Consider the following 27876-nt stretch of genomic DNA (forward strand, 5'->3'; position numbering starts at 1 on the left):
ATAACTAACATATTAGTATATGTTGGCAAATTCCATTTGATATCAGTAAAGCTATTTTCACACTAAAATAGTTGTGATTAGACCTCGAAGTATTCAAATGCTAATGAAGGTATCGGCTAGTGTCTTTAAGATTTGACTTGCTGTAACAGCGCTCTGCCTTGCTTTATTCAAGAGCTGCTCCTTATTGGTAAAGCCCTTACTGTATTTGTGTGTTACCAGATTATAACAGGAGAAATCTGTATCACCGAGGCATTTTTTTTCAGTTGTTTCAGTTACTCCCTTGCCCGCAGAGGTGCTGGGTTGATGATGGCGGCACAGAGGCCCTGCTGGGCAACTGGTGGCGGCAGGCAGGTGTGGGTGTGAGGCATGGCAGGGTGCAGGGCCTGGGGTGCCTGGCCATGCTGCGTGGGCTAAATAGGTGCATTAATCGGGTCCGTGCAACTTCGCAGGTTACTTCTGCGGCGGTGCTGGGGAGCGGCGGCCAGGGGAGGGTGGCGCTTTTTGCTGCGTCCTTGCCCCGCTGGCAGTCCCCGGAGGCTGGGGAATGACCCGGGCCCTTGCGCAGGGCCGGGGGGACCCTCCAAGCCTCGGGGGAGCTGCCCCGGACAGGTCGCGCCGCCAGAAGAAAGGGCGCGGTGGAGGCCAGGCACGGCGGCCGCGGGTGGGCTGCCCCGGCTCTGGGGGCGGTTGTGGCGAGGTACACGGGAAGGGGCGCGGCTGGGGCTTGGCGCGACGCTGCTGTGGTGCGAGCGAGCAGGCACCGGGCGGCAGCACTGAGGGGCCGCTGCCGTGAGGCGTTTCGGCGGGCTCGTCCTGTCCTGAGAGGAGCTGAGGGGCAGCGGCCGTGAGGCGTTTCGGCGGGCTCGTCCTGTCCTGAGAGGAGCTGAGGGGCAGCGGCCGTGAGGCGTTTCGGCGGGCTCGTCCTGTCCTGAGAGGAGCTGAGGGGCAGCGGCCGTGAGGCGTTTCGGCGGGCTCGTTCTCTCCTGAGAGGAGCTGAGGGGCAGCGGCCGTGAGGCGTTTCGGCGGGCTCGTCCTGTCCTGAGAGGAGCTGAGGGGCAGCGGCCGTGAAGCGTTTCGGCGGGCTCGTCCTGTCCTGAGAGGAGCTGAGGGCGGAGAGGCGAGGCTGCGGGGTCCCCTTACCTGCTGCGGCTCCCACCGTAGCACCACACGTGGTCTGGCACTGTCGGCTGTGCTTGCTGCTGGGAGAGGCCGGTGGTGAGAGGGACAGGTGCTGGGGCTGAGCGGCAGCCCTGCTGAGGACAGCTTGGAGCCTGTATGAAGGCCCCACAAGGCCAGAGACCGGGCACTGTGTTGCAGCAGGTACCTCCACCTCGGGGGGAAGACATTACAGCCCGGGTGTGGGCTGCGGATAGAGCCTGGGGCCTCTGCCATGGGCTGCAGCAGCCGTCAAACACCAGTGCCAGCTGCTTGTGGTGGAGCCTCCGGCATCGTCATCGGGGTGTTCGGGCATTGACTAGGCACGGCTGGGAGCCACCTGGCTGTGTTAGCCCCGCAGGGGCTGGGCCAGGTGGCTTCCTCTGGGCCATCCAGCCTGAATGCTGTGGTTCTGTCTATTAGATAGTAAGTGAGGACTAAGCACCTGTAGGTAATAGTCTTTTTTTTTGTACAATTCTTTAAAGGTCATTAGTCTGCTAGAACAGTGCGTTTTAAGGTCATACGTAGGTTTATACTAAATGTCATGTCTGCAATGTTTTTATGGGATAGATGGGTTTAAATTGCTATTTGGTTACTTTAGCAGAGGATGGAAACCAATGAGTTTGAAAAACTTTCAACAGTGTCATTGGTGAAGAATTGCACATCACTTTGAGAACCAATTACACTGATATTACTGTTACAAATATAAAGTTTAAAAGCTTATGGCAGTGTATTTCTGACAGGACTTCCTGAAAACAGAGGCATTTCAAATATGAAGCCCCAGACGGCATGTAACACCTAGCTGCAAGTACAGTAGCAGAGGAGACGTGAAGGTTACCCCTTCTCTGAAAGCAGCCATCCACAGTGAATAGTTGGGCACAGGACATAACGTGTTTTAATGGAATGGCAACTGCTAGTTCCACAATGTACTTTGCTACGAAGTACTGCATTTCTTGGACATGTCAAAAGGGATTTCGTAAGAAGCATTTTTTTCTGATAAATTACTTTTATTTTTGAAAACTGCTTCAATTTAAAGTCACTTTTCCTTATTTTAACTAGCCACAACAATGACATTACATTTTTAAATTAAATAAATAGATTTCTAAATAATAGTTTCAGAAGGCAAATATTTAGTACTCGAGCATAAACAACTTACCTCTTGTTCACTTAAACCCAGCTTTTACAGTAAAGTAAGTGAAACTTGGCAATGTAGGGAAAGACTTAAAGGTACATTATAAAGCTTATTGTATGAAATCAGTTTGATTGTTGGATATGTAAACACTATTAAAATATTTTTCATACGATGCAGAGAAAATACAGTCCTAATAATTATCCACAAATACATGTAATAAAGTTATTTATTTGGACAAGACACTGTGCAAGTTATGCAAAACTTATTATGGTAATTAATGCAAACATGTTATTCACGGTAATCCCACAATGTATGTATAAACCAGAAATTTCTAATCACATACTGGAAAGATCAACAGTTTCTTTTAAACAGTAAAGCATCTTGAATCTTCTTTCACATTTGGACTTGGAAACAGTGCTCTCCTTGGCATTAAAATGCCAAATGTATTCCTTAAATACGTGCAAACATGTTTTACTTCTACAAATACAGTACTGAGACCACACCACACTGCTCATCATATAAAAATAACTCCATATACAGTCACACACAGAGAGGAAAAATCAATGTAAACTGCTGCCAGGGGAAAAACAGTGCTTTCCTGAAGCTACTGGGAGAGGCTTTTTCAGCACAAGGACTGGATTTCAAATAAGGATTTCACATCACGGTCCAATTATGATAAGTAAGACAGGAAAAAAAGCTTTTTTTGAGAATAAAAAGTGGTTTCTTGTTGAAAGAAGGGATGAATCAATCATGTATTAAAAACAAAGAGCAGAGCTTCATTCTGAACCCATGTTAGCGTACATTGGCAAATTCCACTTGATACCAGTAAAGCTGTTTAGCACTCCTACCACTTGTGAAGTCAGAATCTTACTTAAGACCTCCTCTTTTCTTTTAGGCTATGAAAGCATGATTTGCGATGATTTGGAATGCAGCCTAACTCCTCAAGTGTCTGACGCCTTCCAACCACATTAGGTAGGCATCTGTATACTTCAGTTATTGTGGGGTTCCAGTTAAGATGAAGACAAAACATGATTTATCACCATTTAGGCGGACAATTTAGAATGAAGCTTTGTCACTTAGACTGAATAGGACTGTGCTCTCTACACAGTCCTGCTGAAACCAGTGGTTCCATTCTTGATTAAGATATTGCTCACTGTGAGCAAAAATTGGCTCTTACTGGTAGCTGCACCCTGTTGAGCTGTATACAGTTTAATATCGCTGATGGGAGCAAGACCCAAGCAAGGTACACATGCTGATATAAGCAGGACTCACCTGAACAGTTACATGCATGTGTCAATGCTTGTATAGTCAGGACAGTTATGTTTGCCTGTAATTCATTTAAATTTATACTACACCTTCACCTCTGCTCAAACATGAATCTGGAGAATAATTTGCAAGGTGTGTGGATATGAAATATAGGGAAGAGAACTGTAATATTCACAGAAAAATAAGTAAATGTAGTAATCATCTGTGAAGATACCCACATTTGTATGGTTGTATAGCAGCTATGGCAAAGGGTCAGAAATACATTGTGGCTAAAAAGCCTGCCTGCTTTGACAAAGCCAATTAGCTCTATCAAGTCACGTTTTACACATGATGTAGTAGATTAAGTCAGTATTTAAAATACCCCATTGCAAACTCCAGTTCAGTAAAAAGTATTAGTAGCACAAAAAGGCCATGTTTTTCTCTCCAGGCAATAGACACTTAGTTTCTTTTTAAATTATACTGACTACTGCTTGTCTGCAACATGTAGATGGCGACAACTTAACAATTAACAGTATTTCTGTCCAATTCCTGACTGTCACTGACCATCAGAGGGGTTTTAGAGTGTTCTGTTTTCCCTTTACTCTCCTCATCTTCTAAATCCTTTGATACCGCAAGGCTTTCCTCGGAAGTGTCATGCATAGCAACCCTAGATGCTTCAGTTGTGTTTCCTCTGACTGTAATGTGCTCCCACCCACCCTGTAAAAGATTGATAAAGAAATAAAAAAGGAGAAATGTCACCTTGCAAGTACCATATCTAATGCGATGCTTTATGTGCACTACCAGTTTTATACTGTTTACTCATGAGGAAAGTAATCCTGCTCTGGGCTGAATCAGAAAAAAGGCTCCTTGTTAAACAAAACAAAACACAAGGTATCGTCCTGACAGGGAGGTATAGAGGTAGTAAACTTGAGGATTATTTTTATTACAAGGAATTAAGATTATTAGGGTCAGGCATTCATAATAGAGCCATAGCAGGTTTTCCACCAACTTAAAAGGGGCCAAAACCATGAAACAGTCTTTCTTCAAACATTGAGGGTAATATAGGGAACAACACAGAGGAATAATAACCTGCAGACTAGGAAAAATTCCACTTCTTAAAAACAGCACTTACTTTACTAATTTTTCCATTATAACTTTTTAATTACCTGTTTAAAATGAATGCTTATCAAATGCAAATACATTACTTCCCAGCTATAATTGCATAACCTGTAGTATTAACTTAAAAAAGGAACATAAAACTGAAGAACGAAGGTCAGTTTCCTGCAGGTATATGCAAGCTGTAGGAAGCTTGCCAGCTGGAGCAGGACGGCACTTTCCTTTCTACACGTGCCCACAGGTATTTGGATACGCAGCTTTTAGGCAGTTTTATGCCCCCAGCACTTACCCCAATACCATAATCCCATGAGAGGCCTTTAGGTTCCATTGGCTGAACACCGGTGCGATGGCAGACTGTCCCACAGCTCAAACTATGACTTCCTTGCACTTTGTCAGCTATCACCCAGACCTCAAGAAAACAAAGGGAGGCAGTAGCATGTGCTCTTGGTGCTGCTCTTCCCAGGTGCAGTCTGTTTGACCTCTTTCAGACATCAGTCTTGATCTTGAATTGGCCAAACCTGCTCTAATTTAGTCAGAGGCACACCCAAACAACCAACTAGATAGCAGTGTTATAATTAAAACTGCCAGATAGTAAGACTTGGCAGGAAAGAGATTAAATATATAGAATAGTCTTGTTAACTGAAAATTAACAAGGCTTTTTACAGCAAAGGGCTGGCTGTATCACTATTTCATTGGCATGACTTTTGTGTTGGTATCAGTATTCTAGCATTTAGACAATGACCTTGGAGAATAAATAAAGTTAAACACAAATAATTATGAAGAACATTTAATTACAAAAGGATGTTAAGTCACTAATAAACTAACATTTAAACAAGGAAGCTTAATACACACCTGGTCCAGGGGCCCTACAGACATTTTACGGATATTATTTGAAACGTGATCCCACGTAGATCCTTGAGGGTAGCTTGGTGTAATACCTTGCCGGTACCAAAGATTGCCTATAAAATAACCAGTCCTGGTAACAATTTATCTGCTTTGTATAAAGTGTTAGTAAACAAGATAACAAATCAGTAGTTCATGCTTTGTGTTCTGTGGATATGTATTATGGTTTTGACTAATGTGTTACAGTGAAGGACAATGAAGTTCCTACTTTGGAATTTGTGTTTCTACAGTTCTTCTTTCTAGCTTTTCTGGAAAACAGAAAATACTCTGTTCTGTAAAACTTCTTTGGGAAAAATGTTCATACAAGGAACTATGCACTAGAGCACTAAAGCAAATGAGATAAAGATCTCTGAAGGAGACTGGTGTTGAAGACTTGTTTATTTTACAAAAGGATGCTTCGTAATTTATCTTGCAATGGTGGTGCCATTTCTAGGTTTTGCAACAACAAAATATTCCTCTTCAGTTTTGTACGTTCTAGGGTTTCGGACAAAATCCTGCCATACAATTCTTTTCTTTGACATTCATTTACTCCCCCCCCCCCCCCCCAAGAACAGTGTAGATGCTGGACTGTTGCTACCTAGGGCACTATCAGATGTAACAAAAAACAGGTACACCATCTCTTTCAATATGAAATATTACTCGTCTTGAAGCAACAGTAATTGTCTGTCCAAGCAGAAGCTCTAACTTAGCCTCTGCTTTTTAAATCGGTCTGATGTATACTGATTTGTTTTTTGTAACATTGATAAATAATTTTTAAAGATCCTTACCATTTTTATCCAACACAAACACAGACGTTCGTCCTACTGAGACTTGTTTTAACTTTTGTTTTTGAGGTGAAGGAATATGGTACCAACAGTCACCTAAAGGTCAGAAATACTTGAGTAAAATTTTGAGAAGACAAAATTATGTATGACAAGTCTTGGAAATGCCTGCAGTTGAAATACATAGCTGAGGAGAAAGCTGTGAATGACATTACACTTAATAGATTCTTACTAGCTTGTTTATAGAAGCAAACACTTTAAATCACACAAGTGAAGAGCAAATTAACTGCTATAATTATCAATCAGTATTATTCATATGCACTGTGTTTTGCACAGCTATTGGAAAGCCGTCTGCTAAACTGACTTGTCTTGTTCAGATGTCGCAGTGTAGTAAAGCTTACACAATGTGTAAAATGAAGACTGTGCTCAAAAAGGGCAAGTACTTACCTGCAGGTTTTTTTGGAGACACTGAACCCCGATAGAAGGCAGAACCATCTCTAGCAATAGCCCACACTTGGTAAAATGCTCCAATTGAGATGGAAATGAAGGGCTGATCTGTTCCCACGTGCAGCCAGGACGTTCCCTAACAAATCACGTAAGATGAATTGTAAAGCAATGGTTAAAAACTCCATGACAAATACTGTTGATAATTCCCAAATGGGAAAAGCCCTACATAGTGAAAAAGATTCTGAAGAATAATTCTTACATAATTTTACAGCTGAACAGAAACAAGGTCCCTGATTGTCAAAGATATTTGGATATAAAACTCTTTGAAAATAGCTACACTGGACTATAACAGAGCCTTTCTGTTGAAATCACCAGAATTTAGGCACCTACATGTCTCTGAATAGCTGGGCTAGAGCCTTCTTTTTTCAAATAATCCCTTGGTTTTGATTACATAGAACAACAGTCTCACAAAAATCGGATATGGAGCTTCAGATTCCAGACATGGTATTTCAGTTCTTGCTGTTGCACTGCCTTACAGATCTGTGCTATTGTAACTGATTGAACAGCAAGAAAAAAAAAATTTAAAAACCCATTCCTATAGATTTTCAACTGGCAGTTCTTCTCCAAACTCCACTAAAGTATATTGTTAAGATTCCCCGCCTCCGACCCCCCATTGTAAATACGGTTTAAAATCAGTGCCTATCAACCCTAATCTGGTGTTTCAGCATATGTCTATTAGTAGGAAATAACTATTCCTATTGAACTTGCTGGGACTATTTGTTCCTTTCTGCATATTTTACTGGATATTCACTCATTACTTCTGTCACGGTCCATAAAAAAAAAGTTAAATCCATAGGTTAGTCCAGGCCCACCTGTCTTAAATAAGCAGCCAGTTCCAGGCCCAGAAAAGTCAAACGACAAACTCGTAGTGGTATCAGTGGGCATTAGACTGGGACCATACTTCAGAGAAATTCTGATCCTCAGCAGTTCATTTAAATGGGATATGCATATTATCAACAATTAAAAAAAAAAAAAAAAAAGGAACTAAGCTTCAGTGCAGAAGGTGGAAGTCAAATGCCTCACAAGAAGACCTACAGGAGCTGACATTAAGTTCCTGCGAGTGACGTGGCACAAGCTAAGGTAGATTATGCAAGGGAAGTGCTGTTGTAAGAACTGTGGGCAGCAAACTGTTTCAGTTGATGGACAAGGACCTTCAAATCTGGGACATAAAAGTGAAAAAAAATTACAAGGTGCTTTGAGAGAGTACACTGCATGACTGTATGTACTTCCATAATTACATTAAGTATGTCAATAAGGCAGTAAAAACAGGGAGCCTTACAGCTGGATTTTGCTGTGTCACTCCAAGCCTGCAGAGCACGTCTCCTTTGTCACTGATTGCCCACAGTGCTACTGCTTCTTCATCGTCTGCATCTGAACTGGGAATTATGGAGATGTCCCACAGGGTAACAGGAGGCACTTCCAGCCACGGCCCGTTGGTGACTATCTTACATTTTCTGAAGCAGAAAAAACCCATGCCCATCAGAAGTATGTACTTTCTATAACTGAATTTGTTTCCTGGTCCATTGTTGACTTCAGTGCAAACAATCCTGAAGTCTTTTCATTAAGTAGGTACAGTAAGTATTAGCATTTTTCATTTCAAAGAGATTTATAACAATCATTAGTGTTTTGCATCAGGTTTTAACTTTTGACGTATTACTGATTTCTCAAAGCTTCTGTGGTTTTTTTTTAGAAAAGTTACTTTATAAAACCAAGGCCAACCAAGAAGTCTGCAGCTTGTGCTACACTGCTCTCTAGTTCTCTAAAACTCACAGTGGGCAACAGCTGGATAATGAATATTTGACCCCAGCTGAGAATCCCATTGCGGAACTCCACACCTGGTCCATTCCTGCCTCTGTCTTGGTTAAGGTAATTGTTTTTCAATTAGTTTTTTTGGTGGGGCTTGTTATAAAGTTATGTAGGTAGGCAGAGATAAGGCAGCTTTATATAAAGAGTTGGAGGTAGGTCATTCTGGGAATTGGTGTATTTTTTCTGTGGAAACTGCAACAAAGTAGTGCTGTCTATTAAAGAAATTATGTTAGATTCCATCATCACAAAAGTAACTTCTGTGTATGAAGAATGTCCTGAAAAACTCAGGACATTCCTCCATTCTCCAGTTCTGCAACACTGGATCCAGCCCTGAGCTGTTCCCTATTTGTTTTCGATTTTCAACTGACAATTAAAACTGATAGTTTAAAAAAAGAGAAATATTTAGACTTGAGGGTATTTCTCAAGTTGCCTTTTTTTATTTCAAGTCACCATTTTGATTGACTGGATGTTGTTTGTTTTGTTGCGTATCCTGGAACAACAACAGTTTGATGCTTTGGGACCTTCCGTTAAAGATTTTTGTACAAGGGCCAAAGTACTAGCTTTGTAGCATCAGTAACAATGAGTGTACTGTGTAACAATATAGTGTACTGTGACTTAAATGGGGTTGGTATTATCTGTGGCCTAGTACACAGTATGTGGAACTCCTATGTTAAAACTATTAATACAAAAGACGTATTACCAGTTGTTACAAGTGACCTAGTATGTACTAATATACCTAGACTCTACTATTCCTTAATCAATTACCATAAGGAAAATCAGATACAGAGAATAACTACCTAGCTGACTTTTATCTACAGATCCCACAAAACACAATAGGGTATCCACCTGTAAAGGCTTAAAATTAAAGCCACAATGCTAAAGATCATCAGCTTCTCCATTGCAGACATGTTATTTACTGCATGTTTACTAATGCTTTTGTTGATTTGGTGACAAGACTCTTCCCCTCATAACTAAATGAGACTTCTAAAAACGTTTATTTATATCTTAGTTCCTCACCTTGCCCAGCGCCTCCGTCGGACAAAGTCTTTCATTGTCTTGTGACCATGGTAGGACCTATGAAAACAGATTTAAGTAAGTGTTCATGAGGATGTCAGAGCATCTCCAATGTCCGTGCCAGCCTAAGAGCACTGTCTATGTATCTGCCCACCAGACACGCCTGCTGACTTTAAAAGACTTGAAACTACAGTTTCCAGTTCACCTTGCTGCCCTACCTCCCCAGCAAATTTCAGTGTTAACATCCCCACAAAAAGGGAGAAATCAAGACACACCTGCCCCTGTTAAAGCACAGTTACTGTGCAAAACAACAAACAAGAAGAAATGAGGACTTAAGTATCACATTTGCTTGCCAGTATTTTAGGTAGAAGAAGGTATCTCCTTACGCTGGAAAGTCTGCTGCATACTGCCAGCCTTCCCGGTCAGTGCCGCCTGAAGTATTAAAATCAATATACCAATCGGATACCTATTGTCAAAAGAAGACAATAACAAGCGCAATCAACACCTAATGTATAATAAAAATAACCTCTTCTCTATTTCTCTCCACCTTTTGGAGTGCAACGATGTGCTAGAAACCTTCTAATACTTGCAATATAAATTCATACAGAGGTTCCCAAGTCTTTTTAATTCAGTTGAAGGGATCAGTGCAGCAGTCAAAGTGCCACTAAACAAAAAATCCCACTCAATGCTTAATGTTCTTTTGACTGTGGAAGATTATTGCTGTTGTATAAATGGGGAAATCAAGGTTAAATATTATGACAAATCCAGGAAGAAAATCTGGGTCACTTGAGCCCAAGTCTTGTATCCTACTTGCTAAGCCTTGCCTTCTTAGTAAAAAGACTTTTAAGACAAAATTTACCCAAGACCACTGCGGAGAAGGAGGCTTGGTATTGATTTTTGTACATTCCTGCAGGCCAGATGCATCGCTCCACATGTATCTGTCTGTGGGCAGACCTCTGTGGTGAAACAGTGTACAAGGAATGCAAGGTCATTTACAACACAGAATTTAAAAGGCAAGGGAAGAAAAGCCTGTTTGTAGCACTTCCTACTTTCATACATGGAACAGTACTCTCATTAATCTCTGTATTTAGAAATATCATGCAAGTGATGAGGATAGTGGGAAAGAATCTGTACAATTGCTTCCAGTTACACCAAACTTGAGGACCATGTAAATTTTCCTCTGTAGTGTGAAATTCCTCACTACTATTTAAAATTGGAAGGTGGACCCTGAGTTTCTCTGGCATAGACACCCATATATATGAATGCTTTTTCAATACTTCTGTTCAAATGTACTATTCAAGGACCCAATGTATCTAGCATAATATGTATACGAATATATAGATCCTAGTAAGAACTTTGCTGTACGGCCCTTATGAAAGATGTTGCAAGTAGGCACACTTTGTGCACTCACAAAGCACAAATCTGCAATGTTTTGTTATACATGCGTTTTGAATGGATAATTCCAAATCTATAAAATTGAGACACACTGCTGTGTCCATCTCAGGTTAACAGTAAATGTTGGAGGACATTGAAGATACAATAACTGAAATTACTATTCAGAAAAGCTAGAACAAACGCTTTGTTTCATTTGACAGTATTAAAACATTACAGTAAATAAATACAATAAATTAAGTAAATAACCTGCTGCTATATCCAGTGACTGGGTTCCACCGTTGGTTCTCATAAATGTAAATACATTTCACATCTGACTGCATGTAAATGTTATCAGCACTGCTGGCCAGTCCTGTGAGAAATAAACGATTTGGATTATAGTAAAGCTAAACCTTAAAGATGCTACATTTTAAATTCCAATACCCACAGTAATATTGCAGTCTCTATTTCTCACTCTTCAGCTGAAAATATAAAACTGCAATACCAATTCTTTCCTAACGTGTGGCCTGTTCACTGCATTGCCCTACGTGTTTGTAAGGCTAAAGGAAGGACAGCTGCAATAGCTTTAACAGCTGACCCAGTCAGGAAGAGAAGCGAGAGATGTGCACACTGCAGCAGACCTACTGTCCTTACCTTGAATGAAGCCACCTCCGTATCCGCCAGTATAAACCCAAGCTGTGTGATCATATCCTATGCCCCACACTATGCCTCGGTTATTGCACTCTATCAGTCGAAGATGACCTCCAACTTGACGCCAAAACCTGCCAGAAAAAGAACAGCATGTTACATTTACTCTACGCCACATCCATCAGGAATGTATGCTTTCTTCTCCTACAACTCAACAACCTGAAGGACAGGCAACTTCATATGGTTTTGTTCAACCTCTGTGCAATCTGGAAGTGAAGGCAGTTGCCAACTGAAAGCACTTCCCTCTGAACAACTACTGAAGAACAGATGGAAGGAACCTGTCTGCCCCACCACTTGGAATTGTCAAGCTTTGAAGTATTTTACTTCCCTTTTATTTTATGGCTTATATTATATATATTTAAACACTAGTTAGGATGGTCTTGCTTGTGTCTTTACATCTTAGTGGCCATCAACTACCTCAGCTTTAACTTCATCCTAATTTATTTTTTTTTTTTACATCTAGGAATTGCCTTTATCTGACAAGAAGACAAATTATTTATATATTTGCTATGGAGCTTGGTAAAAACAGGTGTTTAATTCTTCCTATTTTCTGGGGCTTTACACAGCCAGTTGGCCATGGCACTTTTCTGGGGAGGAACAGGGAAAATAAAGGGATTGCAGAGGAGTATTTTAGATATCAGAAAGGCAGGAGATGATCTAGGTCACAGATCCCCCAAACTAAGATGCAAGAGCACATCAGCTTTGTGATTTGCCACATGTTGAAAGTGCTCTACCCTGAAGAAAAAGGGCTAAAGGTATTATTCAAAGAAACTGGGGGTATTTTTTAAATTGAAGGTTGGCCTTTAACCCACCAGTTCTGAGCCTGGTATTTTGTTGCTTGAAGACTTTGCAGTACTATATTGCTGTACTTGTAATAGAAACTGTAACGGAGCTGCTCCTGGACTGTAGTGACTATGGAGGACTAAGAATTTCAGATTTCCTTATTCAGATAAAACTGAGAACTGAAATTACATTACAATGACAGTGATTAGGTTTACTTCTAGTCTAGGCCATCTCTTCATTTACGTAATTATGGCATTAAAGATGCAATCACAAACAAGTAGGATCTCAGTAAGAAAGGCTTTTGAAATCACATGAATAGCTCCAGCACCCAAGAATTAAAATATGATTTGGCAAATTTCTTCACATGCATTCATGAATATGAAGGCAGCCATTAAGCTTGTCATTGACAGATATCTGCAGGGTACTGTACACTCCGACAGCCCATCAAAGTCACGGAACTGACATGGAAGACAGACTTTGCTGGGTGGCATCCCATGCAGAAAGAACAGCTTCTGAAACCTCTTACATTTGATCACATGGCATCAGGAGTGGTCCGGCCTCCAGTTCAGGACTTGGCTCACTAACAAAGATGTCTCCTTTACAAGTAACCGACCAAATGGCATGGTGAGAAGGAGGGCCTTGAATCCGTCTGCTTTCACAACAGGACATGTTCAGCAAAGACAGCTACAAAACCAGAAGCAGAGAACCAAAAGCTCCATTTACAGTGAGAAAAAAAATTTCCATATAGAAGCTTCAGTATTATAAAACAAAGTTTTTCTTTTGCATGTTCTTGCAAATCAGCAAAGTGAATTTGCAGCTTTTTCTCAAAGGCACTGGAATTCAGTGTTTTAAAAATTAACACCACAATTGCTGGAACCAACGTGGTTTGCAGTATTTGATCATCATGAAGTATCTTTCAGGTTTTCCATTGCTTCAGCGTATATATGCCTGTTTGCCTACACATAAGGCTCTCTACAACAGTGGCAACAGGTAACAGTTCTACCAATACAGACAAATAGACTAGCTCAATTAAACTCCTACCTCATTTGCAACCTGATCTATATCTGGAGATAAGAAGGGAAGGAAAAACAGTATTGGTTTTACTGTACAAGACTGCAGCATCAGAAAACGTGCGAAATCCAGAGGAGGTAAGAAGCCTCAAGTGCCTCTGAGTAGGTTTGAACGGACTTTTTAAATACCTAAACTGTGAAAATAAATAAGTAGCCTAGATACTGTTAATGTAATGCTGAGGTTTCAGAGACTAGCTTTTATGGTTTATTTCAGATATTGCCCGCTTGAAACGAAAAATCCACAGAATTACCCAGTCATGCATTTCTTGCTCTGTTGCGGCTGCCAGGCGGATTGGCCATCGCTGCTTTGTCTTCTCAGGTGTATAGAGTGCAAAGGAATGTTTGGCTTCATTCAGAACTTCAACTATAATAGTGACTTCATTCAGGAACACATGGATATACTAAGACAAGAGAAAAAAATAATTGCAACTGAAGCAAACTCAGATGTGCCATCCTCAGAGTAAGCATTTTTGCACTTCAGGACTATGAATGAGGCATTCCTGCCAAGGATAGCAAAGAATCAGTTCTTGGCGCAGAAGGGATGGGGCTCAATTCCAGTCCTGCACTACCTCTGATTCCTATTGCCCATATGCATTAACCAAATTCATGAAGACCCTGGCCAGCCAAGCTTGGTCTGTCTTCACAATCAATAACATTTTGAACTTCCAAAAGAATCCTAGTTCATGCAAAGCTGATAGTTTCAGCAATGTGGATGGTTGCTGACTGGTTATTTCTGACACTGTATTAACATAGCTACAGCTTAGAAAAGCTTGGAATTTGCTATTGCACTCAGCTACATTTGAATTGGTTCCCAAAACTCCCTTGAGAAAACTTTTCCCTTTGAAGGTTTTCCTTTGCCAAATGCAACTCTCTCAAGGGTCTCAAGCTGAACACACCTTTTTCTCCTCATGATACATGTAATAGATGAACAGGATGCTGTCACGCATTCCATCGCTCCCAGTGAACTGCTCAAGTGTGACTCGAACATCCATCCATTTATGAGGCTTCCAATTCCTCCACCATTGCAAGGTTCCAGTTTTAACCCAAACTGACTGCAATGCAAACACAAATTTATAGCAGTAAGGAAACCGCATGACTCCCTACCTGTCTGTCAAATAGTATTTTTTGTGACCACAAGAAATGTCTGCTGCAGGTTAGTCTGTACCATATCAGTTAATTCTGACACGGAGTGCACCAGGGTGTTCAGGAAGCTGAAGGCAAAATGGAAACTGACAAAAGTGGATAGAAAGGCGCCAAAATAGTACATGTACAACAGTATTAACATTTTACCTCTGCCAGAATGCAGTAACACAGAGATACTAATTGACTCTAGTGTGCTCCTGTTGTAACACAACTTCTGTTTGGACTTTAAAGGTTTTTGACGTAATCTTTTTAATTTTGATTAAACCTGTGGACTTCAAGTGCTTTTAATCAAATGAATTCCAGATGTCACTTGGCAATTAGCAATGAAGGGACCAAAAATGTGAATGAATCTGAAAAGAGCCAAGAGGTCATAACAAAGGGAACATCAAGCAAAAGTGCTGCTGTTTAAGTGCTGCTATTGATGTTTGCATCATTATTTTAGTTATGCAAGTTACATTAATCCCTTAATGTTCACGGAGAGGGAAAGTTCACTTGAGCCACTGCTTCAATTAGGAAGCCTAATTTTGTGGTGGAATAATTCATACAATGTTCCACTGTTGCAAATGTTTCTCTATGGATTTGAGGTTTCAGTGTACTCTAATGCTGACCAATGCTTCATTTGGTCCTACACAAAACTATCAGCTCATGCTTTTAGATAAAGATTGCTGCTCCATGTTTGATAAGCTGCTAGCTTCCCACAGGGAGCTCAGACAGTGATAATCCAGGAAAGTTGTCATAGACAGAAGTAAGGATAAGAATATAAAGGTGACAGTAAGTTCAGATCAATACCTCAGAAATGTATTATGGATGCCCAGTATTGATAGATGTGTGTAGTAGATAAGAGGTAAGTGTCCTCACTGCTTACTTGCTCAATAGCCTGTTCGTAATGCCTAAAATTCTCCAGTTCCCGCTTTGTCCTTTCACTCAGCTGCTGAAAAATCTGCTTTCGCCATGCTGCTGTCTGTGCTGGAGTGACAGACAGAGAGAGAGATTGCACAGAGGACGACAAACCTACAACAGAACCAAAACCAATAAATTCCAGTGAGCTTTGAATACAGTTCTGTGAAAGGTAAAACACGATGCAGCTTTGAACACTGCACTGAATCAACCCAGTCTAATGTAATTTTTCTAATTATTATACTTCAGAATCAATGTATTACAGCCAAACTTTGTAAACTGTGTAGAAATGGAATCTCTAGGTGATTATATAGTCTTGCAAAAAGAACAAACTGACATTTTTCTTAAAGAGCATACTGAACTGTGATTGAGAATTAAGGTCGGTTGTGGTGACTGGATAGTACCTGAGGGCACAGTGAACCATTTCAGCGGGCTGTGCAAATCTACCAGACAGCCTCCCCCAGACACCCAGGCCCACAGTGGGTGCTCATCGGCTCCGTACTGTTCTTCAGCTCCCACCGAGAACATGCCAAGGGAGGACAGGCTGGATGTTTCTGCAAAGGTGCTGATGGAGAGGACTGGTTGCTTTTGGGCCTCCTTCAAGTCAATGTTTGTCCACTGCAGTTCTGCAGAAGGATTTGGGTTTCTAGATTTCTGCATTTCAAAATCAGCTTTCTCATTACTAGTTGAAGCAACAGTGGCTTCTCCCTGATGACAGTCCAGAGGATCCACAGTCAAATTTGTACATACTTCTGCTGCCTGGTGGCCTGTGCTGTTACCACCGCTGCTGGCTGCAGCTCCCAGTGGGGGAGTGTTGGCAAGGTTCACGGGTACACTCGGAAGCTCTGTGTCAGAGGAAGTATCTGCATCACCCTGAATGATCGCGTTCGTTTGGTTCTGAATATCATCAGTAAAGAAACAGCCAGCACTGAAGGACAAATAGATAATTAACTATCACTTAAAGCATTATACATTAGTACAGGCCTTAGGCCACAGGCATACAGAAATCAGCCTAGCATTTCAGCTTGAGGAGAGAAACAGCGGACTTCTTTTTTAAAGGTCAAACTCTATCATCAGGGGAAAGAGTCTAACACAAATCTGGCAGACCAGTGAAACACTGGAAGATATTTCACAGATCTTTTCAAACAATCGGTGGTGTCAGTTGCCTACAACTCTCAGGAAAACACTAAAGCAATGTCACATTTTCTGGATATGAAATAATGAATAGGATTTTTTTAAAACCCATTATTAACTTTATGATTTTTGTCCTAGCTAAAGCGGGCTTCTACTCAGAGCACGCTCTGACTCAAACAAGTAGCTTTTGCAGCACTCCCAGCTTCATTGGCATGTCTTGCACAGCCAAGAGGCCAGCAGTCAGCGGGGAGTTACCAATTTAATCTCTCTAGGAAAGGAAACGTACAGTGACACTCAGGCAAAGGATAATTCCTAAGCAGAGTTGACACTCCTTCATGATATTTCACAGGTAAACTTTTCTCTTGTTAGAGACTAGTTCCAGATAGGGATAGTAAAGCCCAGAGAAACACATTTTATTGCAAGCACGTAGTGAATTCCAAAATGGGAGCTTCAGATTCTACTCCAAGTGCAGCAACTGCTGCTTATTGTGAATTTTAATGGCAAAAAACACAAATGCTTTTTGGCATATATAATGATTAAAGATGCCTTCCCTGCTCCTCCCTGTCTGTACCATTTGAATATAAAGAAATATCGCAAAGCATTGAAACTCTTGGCGTACAAAGTCTCGAGCAGGTATTTTACTAAGTACCTGAGCAGACTTGTTGAGCTCCCGGTCTGAGATCTGTCACTCTCTCGGCCAGATACAATCGCCTTCCATGTCTTCCCACTGAGCTCACTTGGTGTGACACCTTGACGAAAGTAAATTGCTCTGTCATCGCAGCTGATTCCCCAAACCTAGGGAAGGAAAGGGCTTGGTGAAAGAAATGGCACGGAATGCAGGTAGCTACACAAAAGGTGCAGTGGTGGAAAATTCAGCACAAAAATCTGCTGGACACAGCGTTTTCCTTTTGTGTTCCTCCCTAATGCTGATACTCTAGATGCAGTATAAAATTCTGTTCCATCAAGAGAAAACTGTTTGCACCTGAATGTGCCATACGAGACATGCTGACTGTTACCTGCTGGTGAAGAAAGCAGCCATGCATTCCTGCCTAGCAGTTCAAGCACATGGACCTCTTGTTCAGCTGTCTGTACTGGCACTGCTGACAGACCTCGCCACAAGTGAGTACTGCCTGTAGGATATTCACTGTACATAATATCCTCACAACGGGTATACAGCTGTCTTACCTGGTTATTTAAGCCTACAGTTACCATCATCATTTCTCCGACCATTTCAATCCAGCTTGTCCCACAAGGATTATGTGAGTTCACTCCTCTTCTAAACCACACCTACAACAACAACAGCAGGAAGACTAAATTTTGCTCTTTCTGCATTAGCAGGCAAACAGCTGGAATTTAGTTTCTTTAGTGGATAAGTCATAATCTCCAATAACGATATGCCACACTGCCTTAAGAAGTCACTTACCTCCTTGGTTCTTTTTCTTTATCAGGTAAAGATATAACAATTCCCTTAATAGTACCCAGAATCTGGTGATAACTACAGCCAGAACAGCCCACAAGGAGACCTTCTGTGACAGTTAGTTTCTCTGCCATTGGAAAAATACTTCTTATTAATACGTGTCGACTGTAGGTTATTTTTGGTCACTCTGAATATGCTTCTACATAGTGTTCTTATGTTCAAACCCCAGAAGCCAGGCTGACGGACAGAACGGTCAAAGGGTTCTTCTCAGTAGTACAGCTCTTGAAATTGTCTCCCCTTAGATTAGTTTTTACCAATCCGAAAGTGCCTGTGGGCTGGCTACCTGGAAAAACTTCCACCTGTATTTAGCATGTAGTCATATAGTGACAAGCAGCTACTTTAGGAGTTGTTGGCTTTATCACAACACAGTGTACTTGACTATCTTGTGGCAGATCTGATGAAAACTATGCTAGCTTATCTACATTTATTATAGTGGTTTTATTTGGCGGATGGAGCAGGCTGGACAAGTCTGTTACTATGGCTCAGTTGACACGTAGTAACTCTTAAACCAGAGTAACTCAATTACTTAAAACTGCTATATATGCACAGAATTCACCTGTGTTTTTGAATTCAGTATGAGGGGATGTGATTGCAACCAGCACAAGAGCATTCTAGTACATTCTTCAAGACTTTCAAGTCTTGCTGTGAGGAGCAGGGAGTTGGACTTGATGATCCTTATAGGTCCCTCCCAACTTGAGATATTCTATGATTCTGAGGTAAAACCCCAGTAAGAAAGTAATCACACATACATGTAACAGATATGCCACTTAATAAATACAAAAAGCTACATTAAAAGGCTGATGAAGAGGGAACAGTTCCAGTAGGAAGATAAACAAATAGGATCATATAGAAAAGTGTAGATGAAAATATTCCCCATACTGGTTTTGATGTAACCTTCAGACCATGTAGAAACAAGACCGAGCAACTAGGAGTGCCTTCAATTTTGATGCTTAATAGCCCTTATTACATCCCCACCCACCTACCCACATCTGTCTGACTTAGGTTTAGAAAATTCCTTCTAAGGGAAAAACTGAAAGTATTCCTTTACTTAAATGCAACTATGTATATCAGAAACAATGGTGCATTCCTGTAACAGCAAGGGGAGGCAGAATTCCCCAAGCCACAGGGATACTAAGTCCAAATTACCAATGTTTCCTAAGAAAGTTACGTGCCTGTTTGAGAAAAGCAGAAGGAAAATGGGAATAAAAAACCAGAATCAGAATATGACACCTCTTACTTTTCTATCCTTTGTAACACACCACACCACATCAACACCCACAGAGACATGCATAATCCCATTTTCAGAGCTTGGAGACTCCACAGTACTCCAGGAAATTCCTGCAAGAAACAAAACCCAGACGGCATTTTAGGTTAGTTTTCTAATAAACACTATAAAAATCAAAGGGGCTTCCAGCTAAATTTAACAAACTTTACCTTGAGGGTTATTCCTATCGATTCCTTCTCTCACAATAGCTTGCCCTTCCCAAAGAGTTGCCCAAAGGAGGTCATACGGTCCACAGCTGATCTGTACAACTTCACCAGGAGTGGTGATTAAGGACCACATGGAACCTTCTGGATTGTGATGGCAGACATTTTCTCTGTACCATACCTAGACAAGTTTAAAAAAAAGCCCAAACAAATAAAACTTAGAAAAATATCACTACAACAATGAAACCATTGACACAGACGTGAAGACAAACTGGGCAGAACAGTCCTCCTTTAACAACAGAAATCTTTTACACAGTGTATGCACTCTGACTTTAAAGGCATTTTTTTTAATGTTGATTATGCAGTTGAAGCTATTTCCTTATATACTAAGGGAGGAGGCTTTTCTACAGATTAGCTTTTGTCGTGGAAGCAGCTCTGGACTGGGTACAGTAACCTATTGCTACAAGTTGTGTGTATATTTCAACATTTAAAAAAACACTTCAGTGTATGTCAGGACATGTTACATAAACCAAGAACGAACAAATATATAAAACAAAAATGTTACTGTTAGGTGACAGCCTGACCTCACTTTCAAACAGAGCTTGCCACAATATGGGTAAAAAATTCCATTCTCTGTGCAGCCTTCAGTGACATCCAGCCCATTTGCTAGTCTTGGTCCTACTGTCTGTAAACTTTTCTATAGATCACGGTCAAAATAGGTCAAAAATAGAAAGCATCCTGTGGTAGTCGTATGAGGACTCTAAAACATGACTGCTGAGTGCTAAATCCTCATTTTTAGAAATACTTTACTTCTCTGGGGACTTTTACTTGGGAAATTAAAGCATTTTATAATGTCAGTCAAGTAAGCCTGTAGAGTTGGGATGCTTGTCACTTACTACTGGGAAGTATGAGGCATAGGGAATTTTACTTTAAACAATTTAAGCAAGAGTGCTTGCCTCTCCAGGCAGTGCCAAGCGTGACAGAAACCTCAGGCTATCTGTTAAAAGTATTACATTCCTCCCTGTGAGACCACAAATTAGAAATTTTCTAGAAACAAAGGAATGTCAGATACATGGTGTAAGGATGAAAGAAGGAAAGTAAGAATCAAATCTTTACAGCACTGAGCAAAAGAGAAGAGACTGACCGTAGGCCTAAAAACAGTAACAACAAAAAGAAAGTTGTATAATTTTCAATAGAAAATAAATGGAAAACATTCCAGAGCTGGATTCCATATTGCCAAGTGAGGTTACCATTTTCTGATCAGTAAGTCTTAGAAAACCATTTTGTAAACTCTTTCTCGACTCATACCTGACTCATCCCCACGGGGACACGGCACAATGCTTTGCAAGAATCTTTACCAGGTTTTAAGGCTTCTTCTCTTTGTCACCTGTGCCAGTCATCATTCTGGGCATTTTTCAGGATATAAGATGCTACTCAGCCCAAGTTGTTAAGATTCACCTGTTTATAGAGGTTTAAGGCTTCCATAAAACAGCAACCCTGTAAGATACTAAGCCTTGCCATTTCCAACACAGGTTGTTACACAACGTAGTCCCAAAGCAGCTTTTACACCTACTGCCAGACACACAAGCAGCGTATTTTCTTAAGGACGGGACACTACCAAACCTGCCTTGATTTAAAAGCATTGAACCCCTTTTCAGTAGTAATCTACATTAGAAAACTTAGGGAACATGCACATACCCTTCCTTGTAAAGAAACCGCCCATACTGATAAACGGCCAAGAGGCTCATCGGTGATCTCCCATCCTCCAACCGAGATATCATTGAAAGGGTCTGGCAACTGATCTGGATCATCACGGGATACAATCTGAAGCAAAGCAAAGCAAGACTGAGAAGAGGAGACACTGCAAACAGACAGGTGATTCGGCTGGTGGCCTAACTTGTTTCTTGCAGACTGGTTAAGGTATTGCTCACTAAAGCAGTGAGCATGGAAAGTCTTCCTCTCATTCAAGGCTGCTCTATGCAGAGAGAGGGGAAGCGCTGCCAATGCAGCACGAAGAAGTCTGTGTTTCATCCCCTAACTAAAGGGGACTTTTACTCACAGAACTGCGCATACAGACGTTCTTTGAATGGGAAAGCTGGAACAACAGTTTTTTAAAGAACAGTTATTCATACAGATAAAGGACACAGCTGGTGAATGATGCTAGACAGGTGCCACCTTGAAGGACAGTGTTTTGTCAAACAACCAAAGGAGGTTAAAAAGTTGATTTGAAATTTGCAAAGGAGCAAATCTGCAAAGCATCCACCTCCAACTGCATTCCCATGAGATTTGGCACCTTATTACCACAGGTTTCTATGAAAAATCCCAGCCTTCCATTTATGCTTACAAGAATTACAAGTTTGAAGTCAAGGAATCCAGGTCCAGCCTACAGAGCGGTGATAAAAGGCAAACTTCCCTGCACTTATAATTATTTCAGAAGATCAGTTTATTTTATATTTAAAAGAAATCCAGAACCTTCGCCCAAATGTCCCGTGATTTGTATCTCCTGTATCTGATCCACCTCCTGCGTCTGACACAAGAATTCCATTTCTTATCCTTTGTGTAGGTGCTGGGGAAGTCTATGGCGTAAGTCCAGCCCTGCAAACAGAGGTTTTCTTGTATGAAAATCAGGGCCAAGGAAAGCTTGAAATTGTAACTTGGAGCAATTCTGCACAACTCACTCCTACAAATACAGTGCAAGTTACTGTGCATGTCTCAACAGCCCTGATTAACAGATCAGCTAATTCCACAAATGATTTTTGCATCATATCCAAATTCTTCTGCATGATATACACAGAGCAAACAAGACACAGTAAAGCATTTTACTTTCTTTATAGTGAAGCTCTTGAATAACAATGGCATCCAGTTGCCAGCATTTCATGGCCTGATAAAAAGAAAAAAGCTTCTATAGAAGCTCCTATAGACTTCAAAAGCCTTCAAAGAAGATCCTTCCTTGTGTTGTATTATAGTTGAGCTATTGCCCAGAAAAGAAGTAGCTATAAAAAGTTAAGTGCCTTTTATTTTTACAGACCTTTTATACTTCTATAAAAGTGTCTTTTATTTTACAGATTAAGGATTCCCAGAATAGATCTCTTTTTGGTATTGTTCACCTACCCCTTTCTCTGTTGGTTCCCCTCCAATATTTTCATCCACATACCAGTCAGACTCCCACTCCCAGTGTGGTGAAGGCAGCGTGAAACTATCAAGCTGCTGATGTTTTAGCCCGCTCACATCACTCCATTGCCAGCGGTCACTGGGGAGTAATTTCTCACAAAAGCCACCAACTGGATTCCAGCGCTGCCAGAAATAGTAAATAAAATATTTTATTGGAGATCACATCATCTCACTGGACATCTACAGGGAGACATAAATGATATATCTCTTATTTTCTGCAGTAGAAGGGAAATAAATTCCTGAGGTGAACAAGAAAGTGTTCACACTGTAAGCTCCTGCCTAACATAGTCATTGGAGGAAGCTTTTTTAACTATCAAAGAAGGGCTGACTACACAGCTAGTCCCAACCAAGTCATTTTCAGCTACATAAATAGGAATGTCTGATGATATACTTTACTACTAACAGTACTTTTTCTTTGGTGATGTACGGCACCATGATACTCCAGCATTAGGATAACGCTGTATAGACGGCCTGGGATCCCTAATCTGCTCCCCATGAGAAAGATTATTAGTATCTTGCCTGCGCTACAAAAATAGCATAGCTTCTGTGCCAGAAATTATGTCAAGATAACTGTATCAGTAAATCTTCCCTGTATCTTACGCTATACCAAGAGAGGTTTTTTTTCCAACTCTGGCTTTAATCAGTTACAGAACAAATAACTTACTAGGGTTTTTGCCAACGCAGCTGTGATTTTTCTCTCTGCCCCCCCTCCCCCCCCTTACCTACTACAGAAATACTGGCAAAGTGTGTCATATATTACCGTCTTACATTTTAGGGCACATGGAAAATCAGTGGTTCAAAATCCTTTTACAATTCTATGCAAAATATTATGTACTTCTACTAGGAATCTGCCTAAATTGCTTTGCACTTTATCTGTAAACTATTTGAGTTTAATTTTGTTGTTGTTAGATCTTGCAGAATGTTCCCTTTTGAGCTTTCTAGTATTTTGTTTTCCATTTTTTCATAGCCTAGAACAAACAAAACAGAAGTTTTAAACTAACAAACAAAATCTAAAGTTTTGCATTTTTAAAGAACATGCTTCACACAACAAAAGGAACATTCTTAAATGGCTGGAAAGTTATATCAATGTTAAATAATGTATAAAATGAATTTGTTGTATTTTTACCCATGCAGATAAGTTAATGTCTTTTCTCAACTTGTATTTAGCCCATTAGAAATCAGAGAAATGTGCTCAAGAAAATAATTTTTTGCTCTCAAATAACTTCTAGTTAACTTAAAGTCAAAATAGATACATTTCATTTTAAATAGTATTTTAAAGACATTCTTTGGAAGTATGTCACATAGGAAGGCTCATCTTAACACTTTAATGCAGAAAAGCTGGAAACATTGCGCTTCAATGGAAAGTTATGTCTTTATTGGAGAAGTTTTCGAAACACTAAAAACCAGCATTTTCTTAGGAATAATTTATTTCTAATAATGTAGCTTTGCTGCCTGGAAGTTACGCTGGATGTGTATTTGTCACTAAGGAAACTAAAACATCAGGTGAAAATGGTGAATGTTCCAGTCTGAAGTGCCTTGCATAACACAGGCCGTAGCACACACTGGTGTCACTTTTGGTAAGAGCAGGGAAGCATAACCTTCCTTTGGGAATCAAAATATTAAAAGAATAACCTGCTATTTGGCACATGTACACTCTTCAGGAACATCAGGTGAAAAATGAAAACAAATGAAACCAACCTTCCCGTGAGAAAAACATGCAGAGACAGCTGATGTACGGATTTACTGACAAATTTACAGATTTACATTTCTGACACATGTGGCAGTGTACAGAGGTACCCAAAACACATCATACCTGATTCTCATAGGTTTCTTCCTGGTATCTAATAGGAACATCGCCCGAGAACACGTAGGTGTATACTTGATGATCACAGGCTATTCCCCAGCAGCACTGTTTGACAGCAGAGACCCGTTTGAATTCCAGCTGTGTGTCCTTACAGAGCTCCCAGTACTGGCCAACAGTAGACAGCGTGTAAACCCTCCCAAAAATGTCAACAGCCCACAAAAGGGAACTGGGCATAGCCATGTCTGAAAGGCAAAATGGAGGTATTAATGGAAATGACAGTTTTAAAAAATGGATCTTGAGCCTACTGTAGATCAGTCCGGCTCCGAGACATCATCAGTCAAATTAAATAAAGATGTAAAGAATTATCTTTTAAAAAGAGCCCATGCAAAGCTAGCAGATCTCTTTCAGTCAGAGCCGTGCATTTACACCTCTGAAAAGCCACATCAGAGACCTTGCTACTGGCACACGATTGTCCATCCTGCAAGAGCTCACATCAATAGGACACCTTTGGCAGGCGTCAACACTGAACTGAAACAAAGCAGCACGGAGCATTTTATAGCAGAAGGCTTCACTCTCAAGAGCTGGTAATGCTGGTGGTGCTGCACACACTGCTCATCTCAGCCCACAAAGCCATGACATCTTACGACATGTCCTTCCCAGCCTCCTCTTGGTGTGTGCCAGCATAGCTACACAGGTTCAAGGAAAAGACGTGAAAGGGAGCTTCTCCGCAAGCACACATCTAGTTTCAATCCATGGACATATTACCTACTGTTGCCAGGATACCTCTTTCCAGATCTTTAGGATCTGATCTTTATTTAATATACATAGGTGTGAATTTAAGTGTACATAGAGCATGATTTGACAGCAGACACCTGGTTGAGTTCCATTCCAGTTTTATCACTTAATAACCTGCTACATGCTGGGCACCGCAGCCCTACCCTTCACAGAAGGGTCAGCATTTTATGTGAGGTAGGTGTACACCAGTCCTTTCAGAAATCAGGAAAGGTCAGAGTATTTCTGCCACTTGGCCTTCTGGGTGCCGTTAAACTGAATAAATTTCAGTTATTCTGTATGTCTGACAGTCAGAACTACTGATGAGTATTTTGAACTTTGCCTCCCGTTCTATTAACTATGTGGTGGGGGACCAGGAGGGAAAAAGCAGGAAAAAGGACTCGGATCTAACACCATGAAAGAAAAGAGGAATCCTTGCCCGGATTCAGCATGGAACACTGCTGCTTTGCAGCCAAAACAGCAACTGTGATTTCAACACAAGAGCCTCAGGAGACTTGGCTGCCTGCTTTCTGACCGACAGTAGGCGGGGGTACAGAGGGACCGACTTGAATGGTGTATTTGAATGGTGGAGGTGAAACTGCCGAGGATCTGGAAACAGCCAGGCCAGTGCCAAAGAACAGCACAGCAGTCACATGGGATCCCAGGGAGGATGTTTCTGAATTCTCTGCTGCTGCTGACAAGTACCTAAAAACCTGGATCCACCAGATGAGTAACAGGCAACAGTGAGAAGAAAATTTATAGTGGCAGAGAACAAGCGAGGCCAGGGGAAGCTCACAAGCAAAATTCTCCTATTAGCTGTGACAGCATAAATATGATGAATCCTCTAGTTTTGACTTCCCCCCCCCCCGCCCCCCCCCCCCATTGCTGGGAGTACGAAGGCAGGTATTGCTGCCTTGGTCCGCTCTTACACAAGCCATTTATCTTCTTTATATCCTTCTTTATACCCTGCCTTTCTATGTTAGGATAGTACAGAAGGACATAATACAGAAAACACGGAATGGAACAAAGCGAAGATGAGGTAAAAATTATAAGGTGTGTACCACTGGGAAAATAAAGGCCACGAAAACAAGCCTTTCAGTATTAGCACTTAAAATTCTGCAAAACAGTCTTTCTTAAGCAACCAGAATGCCAGTGAGTCTGGAGTAAAGGAAGCATTATGGATAAAGCAATGAAGATAGCTACCTGGGCAGATAATAAAGCAATGCTCAGGTGTGTTAAAGGTGGGCAAATATACAAATGAAGGCCGGTTCCTGAAAAGTACCTGGAACAGTTCAGAAAAAGGTAGCCAAAGCTCCAAAGATTATGAAGTTAGGAAAAACAGAGATGGGACAGAATTAAAATAATCCAGACAGATGCAACTGGATTAAAGTACTCAAGGCAGCCAAGATAAGTGAGATTCTGCATATTCTTCTGAACTTTTGAGATGGACTGTTTGGAGATACGTGCGAAAATCCCAAATATATCTGGGATTATAAACTACTGGTAAGCCTTCAGTTTGGGCCCCTTTGTGCAGGTTGCGCTGTAGAAGATGAAGACAGGTGTTGCTTGATTTTGAAGGATGCTCAGCACTGCGGCTCACAAGCATTTGGGCGGATGCAGAAATTGCCTGGTGTCCTCAGGGGGCCGGGAAGCATCTGCTCCGGCCCTGCTAAGTTCCTCCCCGTCCTTCAGCTCGGCCAGGTCAGTTCTGATACAACTAAACCTGTTTCACTGAAGGCGGTACGTTGTGGGGACTCCCGGCTGCCTGGCGCAACACCCCCCGCCGCGCAGCTCAGCACTCCGACGCCCTGCACACGATAAAGGTAACCAGGCCTCCCAGGAGAGGGGCCGTGCCCTGTCCCCAGGCCGTGGGGGGCCGGGCCCCCCCCGCCCCCGCTGTACCGGCGGGGCCCGCACACCTGCCCGGGCCCCAGACCGCGCCGGCGCTCGCTGCCGCCGCTCCGCGCCCCGGCGTTAAGCCCCAAGATCGGCTTAACGGCGCGGCGGAGCCGGCCCTGGGCAGCGCGACATGGCGGCCGGTCAGGGCGCCCGCGCCCCGCGGAGGGGGCGGACGGCTGCGGGCCCGGGGTCTCCGGCGGCGCCGCCGCCCCGCCGCCCGAAAGCGCCTCCCGCAGCGCCCCGCACCGCCTTCCCGGGGGGCTGCGCTGAGCCGCCGGCACCTGCCGCGGCGCCGCTCGCCTCGCACGCCGGCACGGGAGCCCCCGGGAAGGGCGGCGGCCCGATCTCCAGCCGCGCCCCGTTGCCCCGCCCCGCTGCCGGCGGCGGGAGGGCTGGCAGCGAGCGGCCCGGCCCGGGCTCGGCCCCCCGGGGTCGCCCCTCACCTGCCTCGCGCCGGCCGCGCCTCTCCCCGCCGCCGCCGCCGCTCCCGGCGGAAGGAGCCCCCGCGCCGCGCTCCGCCAGAGCGGCACCGCAGCACCGCGGAGGCGGCGGCCGGCGGAGAGCGCCCCGCCCCCACTGGC

General features: G+C 42.2%; 1 protein-coding gene across 2 annotated transcripts; it reads right to left on the reverse strand.

Moving 5' to 3' along the window:
• Positions 1–2495: 2495 nt before the first annotated feature.
• On the reverse strand, positions 2496–27870 carry TECPR1 (tectonin beta-propeller repeat containing 1). 2 transcript variants are annotated; one of them, XM_055803524.1, is made up of 25 exons: positions 27739–27870; positions 24635–24867; positions 22762–22944; positions 22123–22245; positions 21349–21474; positions 19657–19831; positions 19460–19560; positions 17931–18032; positions 17395–17540; positions 16016–16539; positions 15580–15725; positions 14468–14623; positions 13823–13972; positions 13028–13185; positions 11665–11792; positions 11281–11383; positions 10499–10595; positions 10026–10105; positions 9643–9699; positions 8099–8273; positions 6760–6895; positions 6319–6411; positions 5501–5607; positions 4938–5057; positions 2496–4249 (listed from the first exon to the last, which is right to left on the reverse strand). In XM_055803524.1, the coding sequence occupies exons 2-25, from the start codon at positions 24863–24865 to the stop codon at positions 4052–4054; spliced, it is 3615 nt and encodes a 1204-aa protein (XP_055659499.1). In that variant the 5' UTR covers positions 24866–24867; positions 27739–27870; the 3' UTR covers positions 2496–4051. The 2 variants fall into 2 exon arrangements, with proteins under 2 accessions (XP_055659499.1, XP_055659500.1); XM_055803525.1 differs by lacking the exons at positions 2496–4249; positions 4938–5057; positions 8099–8273.
• Positions 27871–27876: the final 6 nt, after the last annotated feature.

The sequence above is a fragment of the Falco peregrinus genome, chromosome 5, assembly GCF_023634155.1.
Source record: "Falco peregrinus isolate bFalPer1 chromosome 5, bFalPer1.pri, whole genome shotgun sequence".
Taxonomy (NCBI): Eukaryota; Metazoa; Chordata; class Aves; order Falconiformes; family Falconidae; genus Falco; species Falco peregrinus.

What these genes read in the sequence shown, in the direction of transcription:
- TECPR1 (XM_055803524.1), bottom strand. Translation starts at nt 24,865, where the DNA reads ATGGCTATGCCCAGTTCCCTTTTGTGGGCTGTTGACATTTTTGGGAGG. An exon ending in AGCTCAACAAGTCTGCTCAG is followed by an intron (nt 16,540 to 17,394) that starts GTACTTAGTAAA and finishes TTTGTCCTTCAG; the next exon opens with TGCTGGCTGTTTCTTTACTG. An exon ending in CTTCTCCGCAGTGGTCTTGG is followed by an intron (nt 10,106 to 10,498) that starts GTAAATTTTGTC and finishes TTTTGACAATAG; the next exon opens with GTATCCGATTGGTATATTGA.